Here is a 19,003-nt window from a genome sequence, read left to right as displayed (position 1 = left end):
AGGAAAGTCTATTTACGGTTGGTTGATTGTTGTATGAAATATCCCTAGCAGTAAGTACCCGTTCCACTTACAGTAACGGGTCTTGCTCATTATAATGAGATTGCAGCCTCTATTTCTTAATAAATTAATGCTTATCATGTGTTTTATCAGAGTTGGTAGTCTGCCTTAAATTAGCATTTCTGTACGCCTACCATTTTGTATTTATTTATATGCGTGTGCGCTCAAATGTAGTTACTGTTTATCATTGACCTGCTGTACAGTACTGAACTGTCTAATGTATGTACAGTATAGTAAGATTGGCATCTGGCCTTCTTCATTGGTTTTGGGATGTAGTGGAACGGTTTCAGCCGTACAGACGTACAGTACAGTGACTAGTTAATAATAATTATTATTATTATTTATTAACTATACAGTACAGTACAGTAACTTACAGTACAGTGTACTGTACAGTATGAGTATGCGCATTGTACTGTAAACTGTATCGCACCATACTGTACACTGTACATTCGTAATCCACAGCAGACCTCTATACTGTAGACTGTATTATTAGTCTACAATCAAAGTTCAATATGACATGAGGAGGGCTTTAGTACAGTGCACGGTTCGAGTCGTTCGGTATAGTAAAATGACTAGCATAAAAGTCGGCCTTCGGTTTTTTATCAATGAAAAACTCTTTCCTAGTGTCATTCCTCTCGTTTAGTAATCTAGTCACTACAATGATGGCGACAGGAGCCGGTCGTAGAGTTCAACAATTACTAAAAGTTCCATCACTGCTCTCAGTCAGTGTAAGTATCGACTATAAAATAAGCATGGCAACTTCTTGAAATCTCATGCCAATTGTAGCTAACTGAATTGATTTTATTTTCAAAGAGAGAATCTCAAAAGCATCTAATAAATAAAAGATTTTGCAGCCAAGAGGTAAGTTTCAACAATATCGTTGAAAGCAATTTATCAGATAATACAATATAGTATGGAGGGCTTGAAAATACAGCTGTGCATCCAATAAATCAAGATTTTGCAGCCAAGATGGAAGTTTCACTATACTACTTCAACAATATATGGGATAATACCGTATAGTATAGAGCATTTTACAGCACGGTGTTCATTGTCTAGTTTGCGGTCATACATATGTCTCGTTTAGCAATATCTTGCATAGACACCAGACTACAGTCTATCATAATCATGCCATAAAATGCCGATATTGCTCATGATGTACAGTATTAATGTCAGATGAAACACATTGCTGGGCTAAGAATTCAATTCCCTTCAAGTACGGTAGTTACATCAGCAACAAATCTTGAAAATGTCAAATGATTTGTAAGCGATTAACAAAAGAGTGTCCATATGATTGGCATCATGTGTACGAGTATACTTATAAAGTAGTAAAAGCAACATACAGTACTGTACTATACGTGCAAATATGCTTTACTGGACATCTACGTGTCCACTTAGTTTTAGATAATTGCATTTCTGATCATTGTAAATATAGGTTAGAGTAGCACTTATCGACCTTGTAAGGATGATTCCGTTACAGGTTGACTTGGCATGTACAGTAGTATACCAAAACCATTGCAATCGAGGACGATGGCCAATTGAACACCATGATACTGTAATATTACATCCTATCTAGTATCTAATATCAACTAGGATAAAATAATAATCAAAGTTTTTATTGCAAAATATACTGATTCTGAGTATAAATGAATAGCTAAGCAAGGAATTAATAAAATTAAATTTATAAATGAATTTAGGTGAGAAGAGTAACTCTAATCCCTGGAGATGGCATTGGTCCAGAAATTTCTGAAGCTGTCAAAGAAATTTTTGCTACTGCAAAGGTTAATGTTGATATCAGGCATTCCTTTCACTAACAGTAGATACCTCATTAAGAGATGCTATTGCGTTATAATTTCGAAAATTCTTGTGTCAATGATGATCATTAATACCCAATCGCAGCATCTGTACTCTACTTGACTCTTGACAACCTTTCGTCACTACGATAACGATAAGGGATAGGGGTATACCCCTATCTATTACTTGATTTTATACCGTGGCAATTCAAAACTTATGTAGAACTATGTAGTATATAGAACGTGGAATACTCATATAATGAAACAAGTACTCCCAAATAATTGATAAAGTATCCCATTACCTAGTTATACGGCAGGAATTTACTATGCGGGTGCCTAAGACTGACTACCAATTAATAGTATAAATGACCGATTCTAAAAAGACTTTATACATAAATTATGCGTAATACGTGCATAATCATTGGATTACTAGGCTCCTATCGAATGGGATCAAGTCGATGTAACACCTGTTAAAGCGGCCAGTGGTAAATATGTCATTCCATCGGCTGCTTTCGAGTCTGTTAAAAAGAATATGGTTGGTCTAAAAGGTAATTAAGTCTTCTCGTATTAACTATAAAGCTAATTACTATGTGCTTCTAGTGAATAAGTTTGAAATTTTAAACTTTAACTGTAGTAGATTTATTGTATCCTGTAAGTAGTATTAAAATAGATAACTAGTCATAATTAATAGATCAAGAGGACATTGTATTTCCAGGGTTGAAGTACGAGAGTAATTCATATTTCACACTCTTTACCGTATCTATAGGCCCGCTCGCTACTCCAATTGGAAAAGGCCATGTATCCATGAATTTAACTCTTAGAAAGTATGTTTGTTGAAAAGTATCCGCTATTTTGGCATTAATATTATTAGTATTTCGGATATTGGATTACAGTAAAGATAATGGTGTTATTATTGCAATTGATAATCGTAAATGCATCTGGCTAGATAAAGGAATTCAAGATACAGTATAAACATTTTTGTACATATCTGCAATTTTTTTACTTCCATCTCCATCTAGTTTATCATCGATTACTAATTTACTACCTTTAATGGTTATTTAGGACCTTTAATTTATTCGCTAATGTCAGGCCTTGTAAGTCAATTGAAGGCTACAAAACACCGTATGATGGAGTTGACCTAGTTACTATAAGAGAAAATACTGAAGGAGAATATAGTGGTATCGAACATAAGGTAACTTTTCCCTTTTTTATCCTTTCTTACTACCGCTGATATAATCTGTTAAAAATAAATTGTAATATGATGCTAACATTAAAATTGCAGGTTGTTGATGGTGTAGTACAAAGTATTAAACTCATTACGCGCGCAGCTTCAATTAGGCTAGCTGAATATGCCTTTCAGTATGCAACTGATAACAACAGAAGCAACTTAACTGTTGTACACAAAGCCAACATAATGTAAGGCTCTTTAATAACCCGTGAATATTCATCTACTACTTGTAGTATGATACATTGAGGATAGTGATGGTGTAACGCAGGTTTATATTGATGTTGTTCTAATGTGTTGTCCAAGATATCCTAAAACTACTATCTACAGTATTAACTTCCAATTTGATATATTTAATTATATATTATGCGAAAAGTAAATTGGTAACTACACGTTTGTTTTATAGGCGTATGTCTGATGGTTTATTCTTAAAGTGCTTTCGAGAAGTTGCTGATAATTATAAAAATATCGACTACAACGAGGTATATTTGGATACTACGTGTTTGCAGGTAAAGGAAAATTACCTAATGTGCTGTGCTTATCTGAAGTCTCTTACTTATACAGTATTATGCAGAACAATTATTGGATGTATATTGCGTAATAACGGTGCCTCGTAATGTATGATTTTAGATAGTACTAGATCCATCCAGATTTGATGTCCTTGTTATGCCAAATTTATATGGTGATATATTAAGGTAATCAATACTACAACAACTCTTAGACAATTACATTGAAGTATATAAAAACCTGAAATTGGGATTAACGTTAAAATATATTTTATGTGTAGCGATTTATGTGCCGGCTTAATTGGGGGTTTAGGTGTAACACCAAGTGGTAATATTGGTTCGGATGGGATAGCTATTTTTGAAGCCGTATGTAAAATAATATATTCTATATACCACGCTATCGCTCAATTATAATTACTAGTACTGAGAGTGTATATATATATATATATACTAAATACTATTTATACAATTTAATCCAGGTCCATGGTACTGCGCCAGATATTGCCGGACAAGATAAAGCTAACCCAACAGCTTTGTTGCTTAGTGCCGTTATGATGTTACGGCATATGGGCTTACGTGGCCATGCCGATTTAATCGAAAATGCTACTTTAGATGTTATAAGAGAGGGATCGGTACCTACTAATACTACAGTGCTAAATGTGATAGTATTTTTTGGCTAGTACTGCACAATAGTGATATATGTTGATATACTAATTATAATTGAAAACTGATTCTTTTAACAGGCACTTACAAAAGATTTGGGTGGTAATGGCACCTGCTCTGGTTATACAAAGGCTATCTGCGATCGATTATATCCCAGTGCTTAATTGTACGATATATGTCAAGCTACTGTATCAAAAATAAGTTAGCACCATGGTTAACTTTGCATCATTTTTGATGATTTAACTATTCATATTTACCCCATCGGCAAGTTTCCTGCTGCTAACATGATAATGATACTAAATTAACTCAAAATATAGCTTCTAAATGAAACTTGGATACTAGTTGTTCTTACAATTTAGTACATCATAGTTATAATAGTTTTAATTAGGTAATATACTATTTTTGGATGGCTGTATGCCATATTTTAATGATCATTACAATCTATCCTTGTTTTGCATTTTGTGACAACAAGCACATGCTTTTAATAAATAAAATTATGCAAAAGTATGTTTATTTACACCTGGTATTTGTCGAGTTTATCAAGACCTGGGGCTGATTATTCTTGCACGTGCTGAACTCTTTATTAATGATATTACAGTTAGTGAAATAAACGAACTGCAATATTTGCTATCTCTTATGATAGATGAAACTAAGATCAGTTTCCTTCTTCAAGTATAATATAGCTAGGTAAACAAGAATCATAATTCCGCTATTTTTCGATAATACAAATTCGAATAAAGATTTAGTTCATCATACGTATTGTAACCTTTCATGGTATCTTGGTTTGATTGACGGCAAGGATTTTATGGTGTATTTTAAGAGACGGCCAAAATGTTGCAAACTATGAAAAAAGGATGAATACTTAGTACGTGCGTTCGGGTAAAATGACTGCTCTCGTTTTGGCCCATTTACCGTCATTCTATGTTCTACTGAGTATAACTACGCTGCATGAAACGGTAATGCAACTTTCCGATATATTACATGGCATATTTTTATGTTTATTACCAGCTGTAACTTGTCAATTGGCATAAAATAATACAAGATTCGATATAGTTGATAGATCCATCTAGTATTTTAATTTAAAGTTAGTAACAAAGCTAATTTAAACCAAAATTCATCGATTCTTTCAATACGCTTCGAATATCTGTAAAAAAATGTACAAAATCTTGTCATCGTACTACCAGAAAAGTAATATACGCGTATAGTCATTACACAATAATTTTCTTGAATACAACGACTTACACGACTGTATCATATTTTAAATTTAAAATTAATATCCACTAAATTGATAACTTATACCAACGAATACTATAGTTTCATAGGCATCGATGATTTAAATAAATTTCATTATTTGAATAAACAACTCTTAATTCTATTCTTTTACATGCCTATGAGTATTTCATTGCTTTGTAACAAGGATCAGTTAGACCGAACCATTACTAAAATAATATATAATGTAAACTGTACTCCAGCATCAAAACACTATTACATTACAGTGCATGCATATTTTACATACAGTTAATTCGTAAATAATAAACTGTTCAATTGAATGGTAATAGTACCGATATTTGTAATTCAGAGGTGTAACCGAGGACAGTTATCCTGCCTAGAGGCAATGCAATTTTCTTACTATAAATAAACAAAATATTGACGCCCATATAATAGGTTTAAATTTAGACAAAGGCTTCGTCATCGGCCGAGTATTGGATAAGGTTGCGATCAATATGGTAGGCATCTAAAAATTGAGCCATAGTGGGGCGAGGTTCAATTTGAATTTTTTCATGGAGTTGCTGAGCAACATCTTGACTAATACTTCTCCACTTGAGAATTAGCTGATCTAGATCATCTAAATTAGTCTGAAGATTTTGTAGAAGCAGAACTTTAGTAGTTTTACCATGTAAAAATCAGTGTAAAATTGAATAAAATGTAAAACAACACTTGTTATATTCACTATGGGCTAGTGAGAGTAAAAATGAATGCAGTTTATATTTTACATGAATCTTTCCCAATCATTTTTTGACAAAATACATACAATCTATCTAAATTGATATGTCTTTGTCTCAATGGTTTCTACGGTAGAATTTTTGATTACCTTGGTGTGATACATTTTTACCAATTTTAACTTTCTTAGTTTATCTTCTTTCTCTTGGATAATCTGAAGTAACTTAGCTTTGGATTGAAGCAAATCTTGTACTTGACACTTTTCTGATTCGGGGACGTTTTCTTTATCCATCTTGAAAGTGTCTACCTCAGTTGATGAAGTAGCAGGAGTTGTATGATGATATTCAGTTGTATCTGTGGACGATTTGCTAGCATGGTTGGAGACAGTACCTGAGGATTTTTTTAATAATGGTGAGGAAAATTTCTTACGGTTTGCTGGGGCTAAGCCTATACTTCGTCGTTTCTTGGATGAATTGACAGCACTAGCATCAGGATTATTTTTTTTTTGACTGGACGATGATTGCCAATTAGCCTGGTTAGGAGTTGGTTTTCTGTAATAGATTTTTTGGTCTTCTTGTGAGCCTTGATGGATAACTTTGACATAGACTTGCTTACTATCCACTAACTGTTGAAGAGATACCTGTAATGCAGTACGAGTATAGCATATAGTAAACGATGATGATAAATCGATTACAAGGGCTACAATTGAAACTAGTCGACAAATCATTTTGTTTCCCTTGTTATAATTTCACGGATTACTCAACAATACTTTATTTCTCCTTCTCGATTTAAAGAAGACGGAGAAAGATATCTATTACTGTAATTATGTTAAGATGAGCAGTATCAATCTACGGTATATGACATTCTAGGAGTTTTAATATCTGCATGGTCTAGCTACAACTACGAGTAAATTGGTATGCAAATACATCAAGATTTATTGCGCTCAACTACCTCTAGAATCATTATATATATTATATACAAGTATAAATAAATAAGTATACTGTATCATGCAAGAGATGTGACTAATCAAAATGAGTAAATAAGTTAGCAATTCATTCAAACCGTCTTGCTGTATTGAGTTATATCGTAAATATTTTAATATTTATTAATCATTGGTAGTACTGACTTGAAGTAGACTGGAGTTCCAGTGAAATTTCTTGTCCTTTAAAGCTTGTACAATACTGTCACAAGTTAGTATAGAATTATCTTGGAAAATTTGCAGTAATTTAGCTTTTAAATCTTCTGTATCCATGGATTCCATGGTTGCATAAGAGAGCAGGACTGTCAAGTGATTGCTCAGTGAGCCAAATTGGCAGGCTAATCATTTTCTAGTCATTCTACTATACTCTACCACTAGAAGTGTGCACCGCACTGCACAAAACCAACCCAGCGGTAACTCCTATGTCATAACGTCTTGACCGAGTAGTTCAATACGGTCCACTAGAGTGGAGACCCGAAAACGATGTGGTAGACGTCTGCGCATACTCAGCAGATTTTGCATACCTTCAGGTCTGAGTCTACGTGTGCCAATCGTCGACAGTATAGTGTATTGTTTCAGGCATACGATTCAATTGAAGTGACCAGTAACATAGTCAGCTCGTCATTTTCAGTATGGTAAGCGGCCATTGCTTGTCTGTCTTTCCATTTAACTGTCAAGTCCGCCACTTTAGTAAGAAGTAGTCTAGTAAATATACAGTATATACTTTGTAGAATACGGTCAGAGACTACTAAACCTTGAGGAATCCCTAGTACAGTACAATACAGTACTGTCGTTATTTCCTATGCAGTACATTTATTGATGTCGAGGTTTGCAAGTGTCTGCCATCAGATACCTCGCGTACTCGATTTGCCCTTGTTACTTTTTACTCATCACTGTAACTTAATATACGGGTATATCAGGGATTTCTCTAGGAGAAAATTGGAAGAGAATTCAATCTTACAAGTGCCTGGTTATAATATAGATCAAATACAGGTATATAGAATAATATCTACAGGATGGCTTAGATCAATATCATTGAGGTAAAGTTGGTCCAAGATTAGCAAGTCTCTCCGACTTTCTTCATCCTAGTCCGTCCATCTGTGACCTGGAATGTGGGAAGCGTGCAGGTGAATCACTCGAGTCTAGTACGGCCCATTACCGGCACGGCCCGGATCGATACGGTACGGTACAGTACGAGTTGAAAACGTGTTTTCATTTGCCTTAAGTTAGGGTACTGTATCGTACAAGTGTTATCTTGAGTGATAACAGACACAGTCATCTTCAACATTGCCACATTGTATAGACTGGGCTGGAGAGGGTAGAAAAGGACCAATCTGCCCCCGCCCAGGGTTGTCTAGCTTGAGACAGGACGAGAGTGGGAGATCGAGCAGCTAAGAGTAGTTGCAGCAATTTTTTCTTCCTTGCAAAATTGTTCATGCCTTCGTCGCGATGGCAGAGAACTTTGGTCTTGAAAGCATTATTGATACTTTAGCACAAGCTACTAGTCAATCAACTGCAAATTTAAAAAGAGCTGAACAACTGTTGAAATCATGGGAGACCCATCGTCACTTTTATCTATCGTTACAGGTGAGTCGAGCTTGCATAATAATAATAATTAGAATGGAAGACAGCTCGTGTAGTCCCCCAAATCTTTCTCTCTGTTATAGTGTTCAGCTTCATCAAGGAATACTAATGCATGCAATTTTAACCATAATCCATCCTTTCTCTTTCTATCCATCTCTCTTTCACATATTGAAGTATCATAAGAGTTGATTTTGTGTGTAGTTCAATAACTTGATGATGAAGACATGATGGATAGCTAAGATTATTGGCAGTCATGGCTGCAAGATAGATAGCAGATTAATAAATTATTGAGAATGGAATAGGATGATCAATTCATTAATCTACCGTACAATCAATGCAAGAATAGCTCCTATATATAGTACAATTATAGGATAGGATTTTGTATCTTTGGATAGACGTAGAGACTAGTCGTTGATAACCGTAGATAGACAGAAAACATTTCTCTCATACTGTAATAGAGAATAGAGGTAGGACTTGAGTAGATCATTTTACAATTTGCTGACCTGGAATGACATCATCATCATCATGGATGGAAATAGTACACCTGAACCAAGGTCAATCTATTTCACTTTTAAAAAGTGGACATTTATTTTATACGACTAAACAAGGAAATTATTGATCACTAGAATGGCTACTATCATACTTCTAAAGTAAATATACTCCCTAAAATGAATAGAATAGGCTGTATACGTAGCTAAGGTCAATCGATATCCACAGAAACCTTATACATTTATCCATTCAAAAATTAACATCGACATGATTAATCCAATCGAAATTTTGGTCGCTAACAATTAGTACGGAGGCAGCAACCATGATAATTGTTGGAAATTAGAATAATCGATCTACTCGTAGAAACTGTTTTCATACAATTTTATATTCTGATAAGATGATCAGCTGTATTGTGCATAGTATAGGATCAATCAGCGATGGTTAATAGGTAACAGTAATGAATTGTTATCCAATTTTTTTCATATTGATAATCGCATATTGTAAATACACACTATACCCCATACTAGATGGATCAGCCATAGTATACTTTACAAATAAAATCAGCCAATGATGGTTAATAGGTGATAGAAATAAATTACGATCTCCTTCCTCTCTTTTACTGTGTCTATGATCGCAACTTATACAATCATGGCTAGACTAGCATAAGCATCAAGATGAAAGGTGCCAACGTACCTGATAAACGGTATCCTTTAGAATGATATGGAATAGACTCGTATTGTAAAAATTAGATTTATAGCTAGGTATTAGCAAAGGAAATCTTTCTTTTAGATAGGATTCTATCTTTACTATTCTATAGCAGTAGTTGAATCGACGTTAAAAACGCCAAATTAAAAGACTTAACGGTAGTAGATTGCCGATGGAAGAATCATGCGTTGGATGCCTGTAAACTGGGGGCGTTTTAAATAGGGGGGATAGGGTAAAATGGATAGTCTTCCCTATCGATCCATTACAATTTACTGCCTATGTTATTTTCTTATAATATGTCATGGGTCAGTATTGGACGGATCCATTTTTATATAGGCTAACTTTGGCTATTGATTAAGCATGAAAATGATGCCGGATGACATTAATCCGACAGCATCAAATATTTCGAATTTTTATATTGCTATTGCAACGATCGATAGGACTTCAATGTGTTTAGCCTAGGGTGATCAGAGTTCATAAAGTATCTTAAAATGAAATGTAGACCTAGAATATTAAAATATACAGTAGATAAAGATAGACAACTCTTATTACCATGTACAGTATGCTCACGAACTAAATAGTAGAGTGCTGATAGACTAGCTTACTGTATACCTAACTCTTGATATTAATTATATTAATTAATTAATTATTAATCATCGTCGGTGATATTGATTTTTTTAAAGATGTTAGCTCTACTAGTACAGTTGATCACTCAATCTTACCAATCCAGTTATTGGCCTGTTATGGTTATAAGTTACTTCTAGAATTAGAAATGGATAGGTAGAGTAATAGACATGGAAAGATTTTGTCAGCCAAGCTTAACATACTGTGCTACGTGTATCTCAGATAGGATATGTCAGAAGATCTCGTATTTTATTGCTGCTAATTATTTTTTTGAACTTCTACCTAGCGATAAAGTCCGTTATTAAATCATGCGATCTAGTGATTGCTCTGTCATAAATTTTTTTTAGAGTTAGAAATCTACTCGAAGGGTAATGGAAATTATGAATTATATAGATAGAATAGGGGATAAATACGTATGTTGTTGCTGGTATTTACTTTTTAACTCTACAAGGGATAAAATTCATCAGTAGATGCTACTAAGCCAGTTCTTGCCCAGCTATACGGTAAATTACTCTGAAATTAGTGATATACGTCTAGGCTAATCTCTATCGAGAAATTCTACTAGACAAGTTGAATGTCATATTTCAGAGTTGATATTAAATCTCTACGTACAATATATCATCGCTGATGTTGTGTTTTGGCTACATTGCTGTAGCAGTGTTGAAAGCAGCAACAGAGTGCTACCAATCCTATTAATGGCATTCTAGGGTATGCCTATCATTGGAGTCTACATGTAGTGAGACTTAATAATAATATTTTGATCGATTGTTCCCGATTAAATGGAAAGATTTAATTACGAAATGGAGACTATTCATCAACTATATATTTATCACTCGATTCTAGTAGTCCTTGTGTGATGTATGGTTATTAGTTGGTTGTAAAAGTTTGAAAACACAAACGTAAGGTTAAAAAGACTTGGAGAGTAAATGCTTAACCTAGTATATCAAGCTAGATGAATATTGAACTAATCAATGATACAGTGTCCAGTGTTCCAACCACTGATTTCATAATTCGATCTTATCAATCTTGCTCGTACACTGAAATAGCAAATGCTTACTGCATTAGAATAAGAGATTTCAGAAATAGTGCTTGTCCTAGCAGAAATTTCATAAAATATTGGATCTGATTTACTATACTACAGTAAAAGTATTTAACTCTTATTTTAGTGCAATATTAGACCGATATTTATTATTTCTTTGTAGTCATTCTAATTTGGCCTTTGACATCCTATTTATTAAAGTTTATTTCTTATTAATTCATTTGCATATAATATTAACAGCTATCAAGATGATATCGTGGACATTTTTACTGAATAGTAACATTAAATCTACCCTATTTCTTCAACCCAGTAATTTTGGTGCATTACTATCAGAATTCATAATAATTCACGTTATAGGTTAAGAGCTAAACAAACAGTAAGGCCATAATGAATCATAAATTAATTATTACTCGCTAAAATTTTGACCCAATACTGTAATTGTATACTGCCGATAAGCTGCTTTTCAATGGATGTTCCTATTCAAAATGGCTCATGCCTGGGCTATTATTTATATTTTGCTAAAAAGCAATCATTATCGATACTAAACGGATTGGCTTTAACTGAAAGTAACAGTATAGTTTTTAATGAAAGAAATGATTGACATCAATGAGACAAGAATGAATGAAATGATGAGTATCGCGGAACAAAATAGCGCCATTTACTAACCGTCTAGTAGATTGTATTCATCAATTTCCAGCCTATGCTTTAGTATTGATGAAAGCAGACAGTGTCTTGTACTCTATTGGAAGTGCAGTCACGTTTTCAATATTGCCATACTTAGTATTTACTCACTGAATGACGACTATATTCCTTGTCTTCCAATGATGCAATGGTCAATACGAAGTAAGAGCAACTACGTAATGATGAGAGGATACTAAAATGAAAGTAGATTGCTATAAAGGAGAACTATTTCAATTGTTCCTATATATGTGATATACGCGTATTCTTCGTCTATCTTTTCAATTAATTATATATCGGCTCCTCCTACGTATTTTTTTACCTTTACCATGGTAGCTTTTTGCAATACTGCTAACAGACTTACTTTAGTACTTTATGATGTCATGTGCAATGATATAATTATTTTCAGGCAAAAGGGTTAGAAAATATAACAGATATTAATTTTGAAAATGACTATAATAAAAATAAGTATAGTGTGATATTACTCAGGAGCGATTTTAAACTAAATTTTAATAATCACTTTGATGTATAAAAGTAAGCACTATTACAATTCTTGTGCTATTGGAGATTAATTTTATTCAAACTACTTGAATGTCTAGTAATTCAATCCAATTTAATTATTTATGGCCTTCTGTGTTCTTCTGCGAAGCTATCACTATAGCATGCTATCGTTGATTTAAGCTGTATATGGCTATCATGAAAATTGCTATCAAACCAAACGACAGATTAGATAAAATTAGACTAGGATCAATCATCCTTGATGGCATCCATTACTAGACTATTGTGCTTATTTCTGGAATTACAGATAACTATAATTCGGATACTAATAATAATACTGTATTAATGCATACTTGGATAAGTTAAACAACAGCATTGATGGAATACAGGCAACATTTTGATCGTATCCACTACTAGGCTAGGATACTTCTCTCTTCATCTATATTCGGATATTAGTGCACATAGACACACAGATATTGCTTCATCATTTACTGTACGTCATAAAACTGCCATATCATGGATAGGGAGAGTATTTTCTAATATGCAACAAATGCATCATATTATCGTAAACTTCTTATTATAATCATAATTACTGTAGTTGTATTTTATGCTTCTTTTCTAATTATCTTTCAGACTATTTTCTCCAATTATGAAATACAAACTAATGTCCGCTGGATGGCAGTCCTGTATTTCAAAAATGGTGTTGATAGATATTGGCGAAAGACTGCTCCGAAGTAAGTTAAAGCCATCTTCATTACTCCCATACTGTAATATACCGTAAATATACTTAGACCATAGACATAAATGCAACTTTAACTATTGTAAAATATCGATAATCTGATGACGAAGAGCTATGGTATCAAATACATGCAATTCATATCTTTAAATAGATACTGGTTTATTTATGAGCATTCTATTTTGTTTTATAATACATTAGCGTATTGATCTTTGCTCATCAATAACTCGTGCTGAGTCTGTTATGTCAGATGCTACTCAGTGCACCCTGATCATACTATACCAACCTCAATTTAATTTAAAATCCGATTCATATAGTGAAGCAAAATGATATATATTACTGAAATATAACTTGAATTTGTAAGATGGTCAATATTTCAGTACAGTTTGATCAAACTTTGCTTGATTGCTATTACTATAAATGTATACGTGTACATATTTAAGAGACGTATCGAAATATCAAGTCGTGAAGTAGAGCTAGAGGCGGCATTGATGGATTTTCGCTCGTAATCGATGTTAAATGAATAAGAATTAACGATGTTATTATTTGTCTTAGTGCCATTAATGAAGAAGAAAAAGCAATATTAAGGACGCGTTTACTGTCTGCTATCAACAATCCTGAACCTGTAAATCAGGTAAGACACTTAGATCGAGTGTGGAAATGAAACTTTGTCTGCAGTGCGTTGACGTCACTTGTACAATTAATCAGAATAAGACTGAAATGGATTTTTTACCGTATATACATTTACGTAGTCTTACAAATAAGATTCAATTTGTAATTGATTTTTATTTTTTTAGATTGCTACGCAAATTGCAGTCTTGCTTAGCAAGATTGCAAGAATTGATTTTCCTAGGCAATGGCCTGAACTAGTCCCATTTTTGTTGGAAGTGAGTACATTTAATTACATCGTGCAATGTACTGCCTATTAAATATTTTAACCCCCTAGACAGTAATATTTATATAACGTTATTAACATCTGAGTATCTGTATTAGGCTGTCCGTAGCACCGACAACTTGAAAAAGAACAGAGCTCTATTGACTTTGCATCATGCAATCAAAGCTTTTGCCTCAAAGTGTTTATTTACTGACAGGGTTATCTTTTCCCAGGTATTGCTTACTTATAACATCACTTAGATAGTTTTACTATACTTTTGTAGTGTTAATGAATTTATCAATTATTAGCGTTATTTTGAATCGTTGATGCATTTTATAATCGAATAATTTACTTCTATCTTAGATTGCTAATAGTATATTTTCGTATCTATTGGAGCAATGGATTCACAACACTGACAGTTTTGTCAAACTCGTCTCTCAACAGGTTAGTTGCCTTTAAAGCTTAGTTTTTATTTCTATAATCTAACAAGCATAATCTTAACATTTTTTCTCTAGCGAAATGATGAAGCAGGCGTAATGTTGAATTCCTCCCTATTAATCCTAAAAGGTCCTCAACAATAACGTTACTATAAATAAGACCTTAATCTTGCTAATACTAAAATTAAGCTTTCTTGCTTTTAAACAGTTTTACGAAAGCTTGTTATATATGGAATCGATGAACGTAAACCTTTGTATGAGTTAAAGGTAATTGTTACTGTCGTACAAGTTTGCAACAATTAGAATTGTTTGATCTGCTAACATAAAAAAATTTGACCAGCTTCTGTAACCGTTTCTTGAGCTTTAAAAATATTTTATCCTGGATATGACCTCATTGCTGTTGTTACTATCTGTAGGATTTTATGGATGCATTATTTCAGCGCATATCAATTGTTTTAAATCTTCGTAAGTTATCTATAGACTATGAAATAACTATAACGCGTTTGAATTACGATAACAAGAAGTATAAAATGCCTATTAATAATATCTCTATCTATGATCGTATAATTAGGAGGAAAGCTAGGAGCGAATCATACATTAATGCAATCAACTGAAAAGCTGCTAATACTTATTCTGAAGATTGTCAGTAGTATAAGATATATATTAAAGCATAAGTGACTGGGTAAACAGAATTTTTTAATATAATTTGTGTATTTTATTTTGGTAGTTTATTGGCACTCAAGATCAACATCCTGTACTCTTTATTCCCTACATTGTACCTTCCCTGCGAATGTCAATTACATTTATTTTTTCACAAGAGTATTTAGGTAAACGTTGACCATACCCTTGATTTTCTGAGTTGAAATTAAGGTTTGACGGAAAGCACAAGCAATGTAACGTCATAACATTTTCAATGTATCCTTTCTTTGCAGATCACCTTTTTGAAAGGTTTATCATACACTGCTTAAACCTAATGAAAGCAATTGTTTTTACGTGCAGTCGCTTACCGCCTAAAATGAAAATAAGTATGTCTATCGATCCAATCATTCTGCAATATAAACTACAATTTGGTATGGTAGTCTTAACTACGTACATTATTTTTTAGAGCATGATGTAGAAACTAAGGTTACGAAAAATTATCAGGTAAATCATTAAGATTTAGATCCTGATGAGGATCATGAGCTTGTATTGCTAATGACAGCACATCACTTCAGCATTTATATATCAGCGTTATTTCGATTCACCCTTACTAATGCTAATCGTTTCCATTTAGGAAATTGTTGCAGGAGTTTTAAATGAAGATGATGTCACGCGAATATGTCAAACGTTGATATCACGCTTCTTTATACTGACACAAAAGGTAACTTTGCCGTACCAGTAAAATGATGCTTAATATTAACGTAGATACAAAATCTGTTTTTTATTCTTAATTCTTGATGTTGTTATAATCAATCCATTCGAATTTATATCATAAATGTATATGATTATATAACTTAAAATTTAGCTAACTATAATTACTAATCTTTCTATCGTAACAGGATTTATTTGATTGGGAACAAGACCCAGAGGATTACGGTATGATTACAATTTAAAAATAATATTAATATAACCTGACTTTAAATAATAATTGTGAGTATTCTCGTCCAATTTCTGTATTGTACTGCATCAATATTCAGATACCGAGACTGGAGGAGAAGAATGGAAGTACTCTTTAAGGGTTCGTTGTTATATTCTACAATCTTCAAAATTTTCTTAATACTAGTACTTATTTAGGCTTCATATGAACATAAAGTTATATGAACCAGTTATCCTATACCTATACGATTTAATTACACCTTTAGCCATGTACGGAGGGATTATTTCTGGTATTATTCAACGAGTATCAAGCTTCTATTAAGCCCGTTGTTTTACAGCTGCTGTCAGGGGTTGCTAGTAAGTATTATGCACGCCTTAGAAATATGGATATAATGATAAGCTCATAATTATGTTCTTCTCAGCCTTTCCTGATCCAGATGATTTGAATGGTATTCTGACTAAAGATGCGAGTAAGTCTTTTAGATCGTTACGATCTTGTTTTTTACCAAAACTAAATCCACTAATCTTGACGAACTATATTCCGAGCAGTCTACAACGTTACTGGATTATTATCATCTCAATTATATAAAGATATCAACTTCAGTGAATGGTTTAGCAGTTATCTCCTCAGGGACATTAAAAATGGACATCCAAAGTTAGTTGCTCTCAATTTTGATGTGCTGACCATAATATATCTAATTGATTAGAATAGAGCTAATACAGTATTGTTATATGTGTATTATGTCTATAAATAAATTTTAGCTATAAGATTCTGAGGCGACGAGCAGCATGGGTGATTGACACTTGGATGAGCGAATACCAGCATGGAATGAACCTTATGCGGATACCGGCTTCTTTTAGATCTACTTTATATGAAGCGCTTCTTATACTGTTAGACCCATCTGAAGATGTCGTTGTTCGAATAACTACTTCTAGCACATTTCGAACTGGTATCCTTAATGATAGACTTAAAATGAAATGCTACTTATTTAGTATTGTATTTTGCTAGTTTTTCATTCTTAGGAAATAGTATTCGACCGTGGCTAGTTAGATCCTTAATGAAATGTACAGTAATTGATGACTTCGATTTTAGCGTGGCCCAATTTCTACCGGTTAGAAGCAGTCTCGCGAAAGTTTTGAAATGAAAATTTAGTAACTGAGTTTTGTGCTTTAGTTTTTAGAAAAGTATGCGTTGTGCCTATTCCAGTTACTGCGTCAACTAAATTCCTGTGATGCAAAGGTATTACTTTCATTGTTATTACTTGAGTATCTTGTATCTCAATTCTAAAATTTTCTCTACATTACAGATGAGGGTCTTAAGTGTTATTTCCACAATGATTGATCGCGTGGGGTCACAGGTTAGTTTTCAAGCGGACTATTTCTGCTATGCTTGATCATGATCTGTCTTAACCTAACCCTAATTAATTATGCTACATTGATCAATCTTATTCAATATCTTATTTAGATTACGCCCTTTTCATCTGAATTAATGCAATATTTACCACAACTATGGCAGGATTCTGAAGAGCATAATATGCTACGATGTAGTATACTATGCACCTTAACTGTTTTAATCCAGGTTCTTATCTAGTGTTGATAAATCGATTCTTTAATTATGTATATTACAATTTTGAAATTTATATTATGTAGGCTCTAAAGTCTTCCTCTGTTCAGCTGTACCCGTTTTTGCTGCCAGTTATTCAATTTAGTACAGACGTCGAGAAGGTTTGCGACAAAAATTTAGGCTTTATTTGATTTCTATTGATCTATAATTTTAAAAAGAGACATTAATCCTGTCTTAATCCTGTTAGCCGCCGCATATATATCTAATTGACGATGGAATGGAATTATGGTAAATATTGTAATGTTTCGCATTCTGATAATTTGAACTTTATATAATCATAACCTCTCTACTGTTTTTACTGATTCTCTACATGTTCTCTTATATTATACTTGACTAGGAAAATGACGTTGTGCCATGCTCCTACTCTAACAAATGAATTGTTGCATTTGTTCCAAAATATGCAGCAGTTGCTTGGTTAGTACAATATCACTATTAGTATACATTTAATTCATGAAATCATATGACAATATTAATACGTTGACAAATTTAAAATGTTTGTGATTGTTTAGAAAAAGGATTCGATATTGAAAACCTAAAGCGTTCCTTAGAAGTTCTTAAATCGTACGTAATCTTAGGTGGTTACGATTTTATGAAGGTAAAACTTAAAGTTACTTTATAGCTGGTTATTTCCTATTTCAAACAAGATCTTCGTCATTTAATTACTACCTTGTTGATTTAGGCTTATTCCAGTTGGTTAGCTGATCTCTTTTTTAGACTGATATATGCAGATGATACTGTTAGGCCTGGCGGACATATTGTTGACATTTTAAAAGTTTGTTAATAATAATTATCTCTTTTTGCTTGAACTGCTACAATGGTAATGCGTAACCTGCAAGCTTATACATTACATCAGGTATTGGAATTGATTTTTCGAGAATTTCCCAGCGAAGGTCCACAGGCATTTCAAAATCTTCTACCTCGAATTCTTGAGGATGGTTTGCAACCTCAGGTATTAGTATGACACGATAATAGACAATTC

The 19,003-nt window shown here is 33.3% G+C and overlaps 3 protein-coding genes across 3 annotated transcripts; 2 read left to right on the top strand and 1 right to left on the bottom strand.

Annotated features, from left to right (window-relative positions):
- Window positions 1-719: 719 nt before the first annotated feature.
- Window positions 720-4,405, top strand: TRIADDRAFT_54615 (uncharacterized protein; the record flags this gene model as incomplete). The annotated part of the gene is made up of 12 exons (XM_002111028.1): window positions 720-785; window positions 844-918; window positions 1,752-1,835; window positions 2,281-2,395; window positions 2,614-2,671; window positions 2,910-3,039; window positions 3,130-3,263; window positions 3,479-3,581; window positions 3,703-3,767; window positions 3,860-3,944; window positions 4,058-4,210; window positions 4,322-4,405. 12 exons carry the CDS (start codon window positions 720-722, stop codon window positions 4,403-4,405), a joined length of 1,152 nt encoding a protein of 383 aa, XP_002111064.1.
- Window positions 4,406-5,914: 1,509 nt separating this feature from the next.
- Window positions 5,915-7,443, bottom strand: TRIADDRAFT_54614 (uncharacterized protein; the record flags this gene model as incomplete). Its single annotated transcript, XM_002110480.1, has 3 exons — window positions 5,915-6,097; window positions 6,334-6,822; window positions 7,309-7,443. 3 exons carry the CDS (start codon window positions 7,441-7,443, stop codon window positions 5,915-5,917), a joined length of 807 nt encoding a protein of 268 aa, XP_002110516.1.
- Window positions 7,444-8,610: 1,167 nt separating this feature from the next.
- TRIADDRAFT_22262 (uncharacterized protein) lies at window positions 8,611-18,443 on the top strand (the record flags this gene model as incomplete). Its single annotated transcript, XM_002111027.1, has 26 exons — window positions 8,611-8,748; window positions 13,412-13,512; window positions 14,070-14,148; window positions 14,312-14,401; window positions 14,508-14,621; window positions 14,752-14,832; window positions 14,904-14,955; window positions 15,034-15,092; window positions 15,242-15,290; window positions 15,397-15,467; window positions 15,553-15,658; window positions 15,758-15,895; window positions 16,112-16,185; window positions 16,364-16,400; window positions 16,502-16,542; window positions 16,667-16,757; window positions 16,823-16,870; window positions 16,947-17,055; window positions 17,163-17,350; window positions 17,472-17,512; window positions 17,575-17,640; window positions 17,708-17,758; window positions 17,866-17,979; window positions 18,051-18,125; window positions 18,212-18,252; window positions 18,362-18,443. The coding sequence occupies 26 exons, from the start codon at window positions 8,611-8,613 to the stop codon at window positions 18,441-18,443; spliced, it is 2,136 nt and encodes a 711-aa protein (XP_002111063.1).
- Between the last annotated feature and the right edge of the window lie 560 nt (window positions 18,444-19,003).

Source organism: Trichoplax adhaerens, genomic scaffold (genome assembly GCF_000150275.1).
Source record: "Trichoplax adhaerens TRIADscaffold_3 genomic scaffold, whole genome shotgun sequence".
NCBI classification, from domain to species: domain Eukaryota; kingdom Metazoa; phylum Placozoa; class Uniplacotomia; order Trichoplacea; family Trichoplacidae; genus Trichoplax; species Trichoplax adhaerens.
Note: the sequence above shows the minus strand (reverse complement) of the source record. Positions and strands in the feature narration are given on the sequence as shown.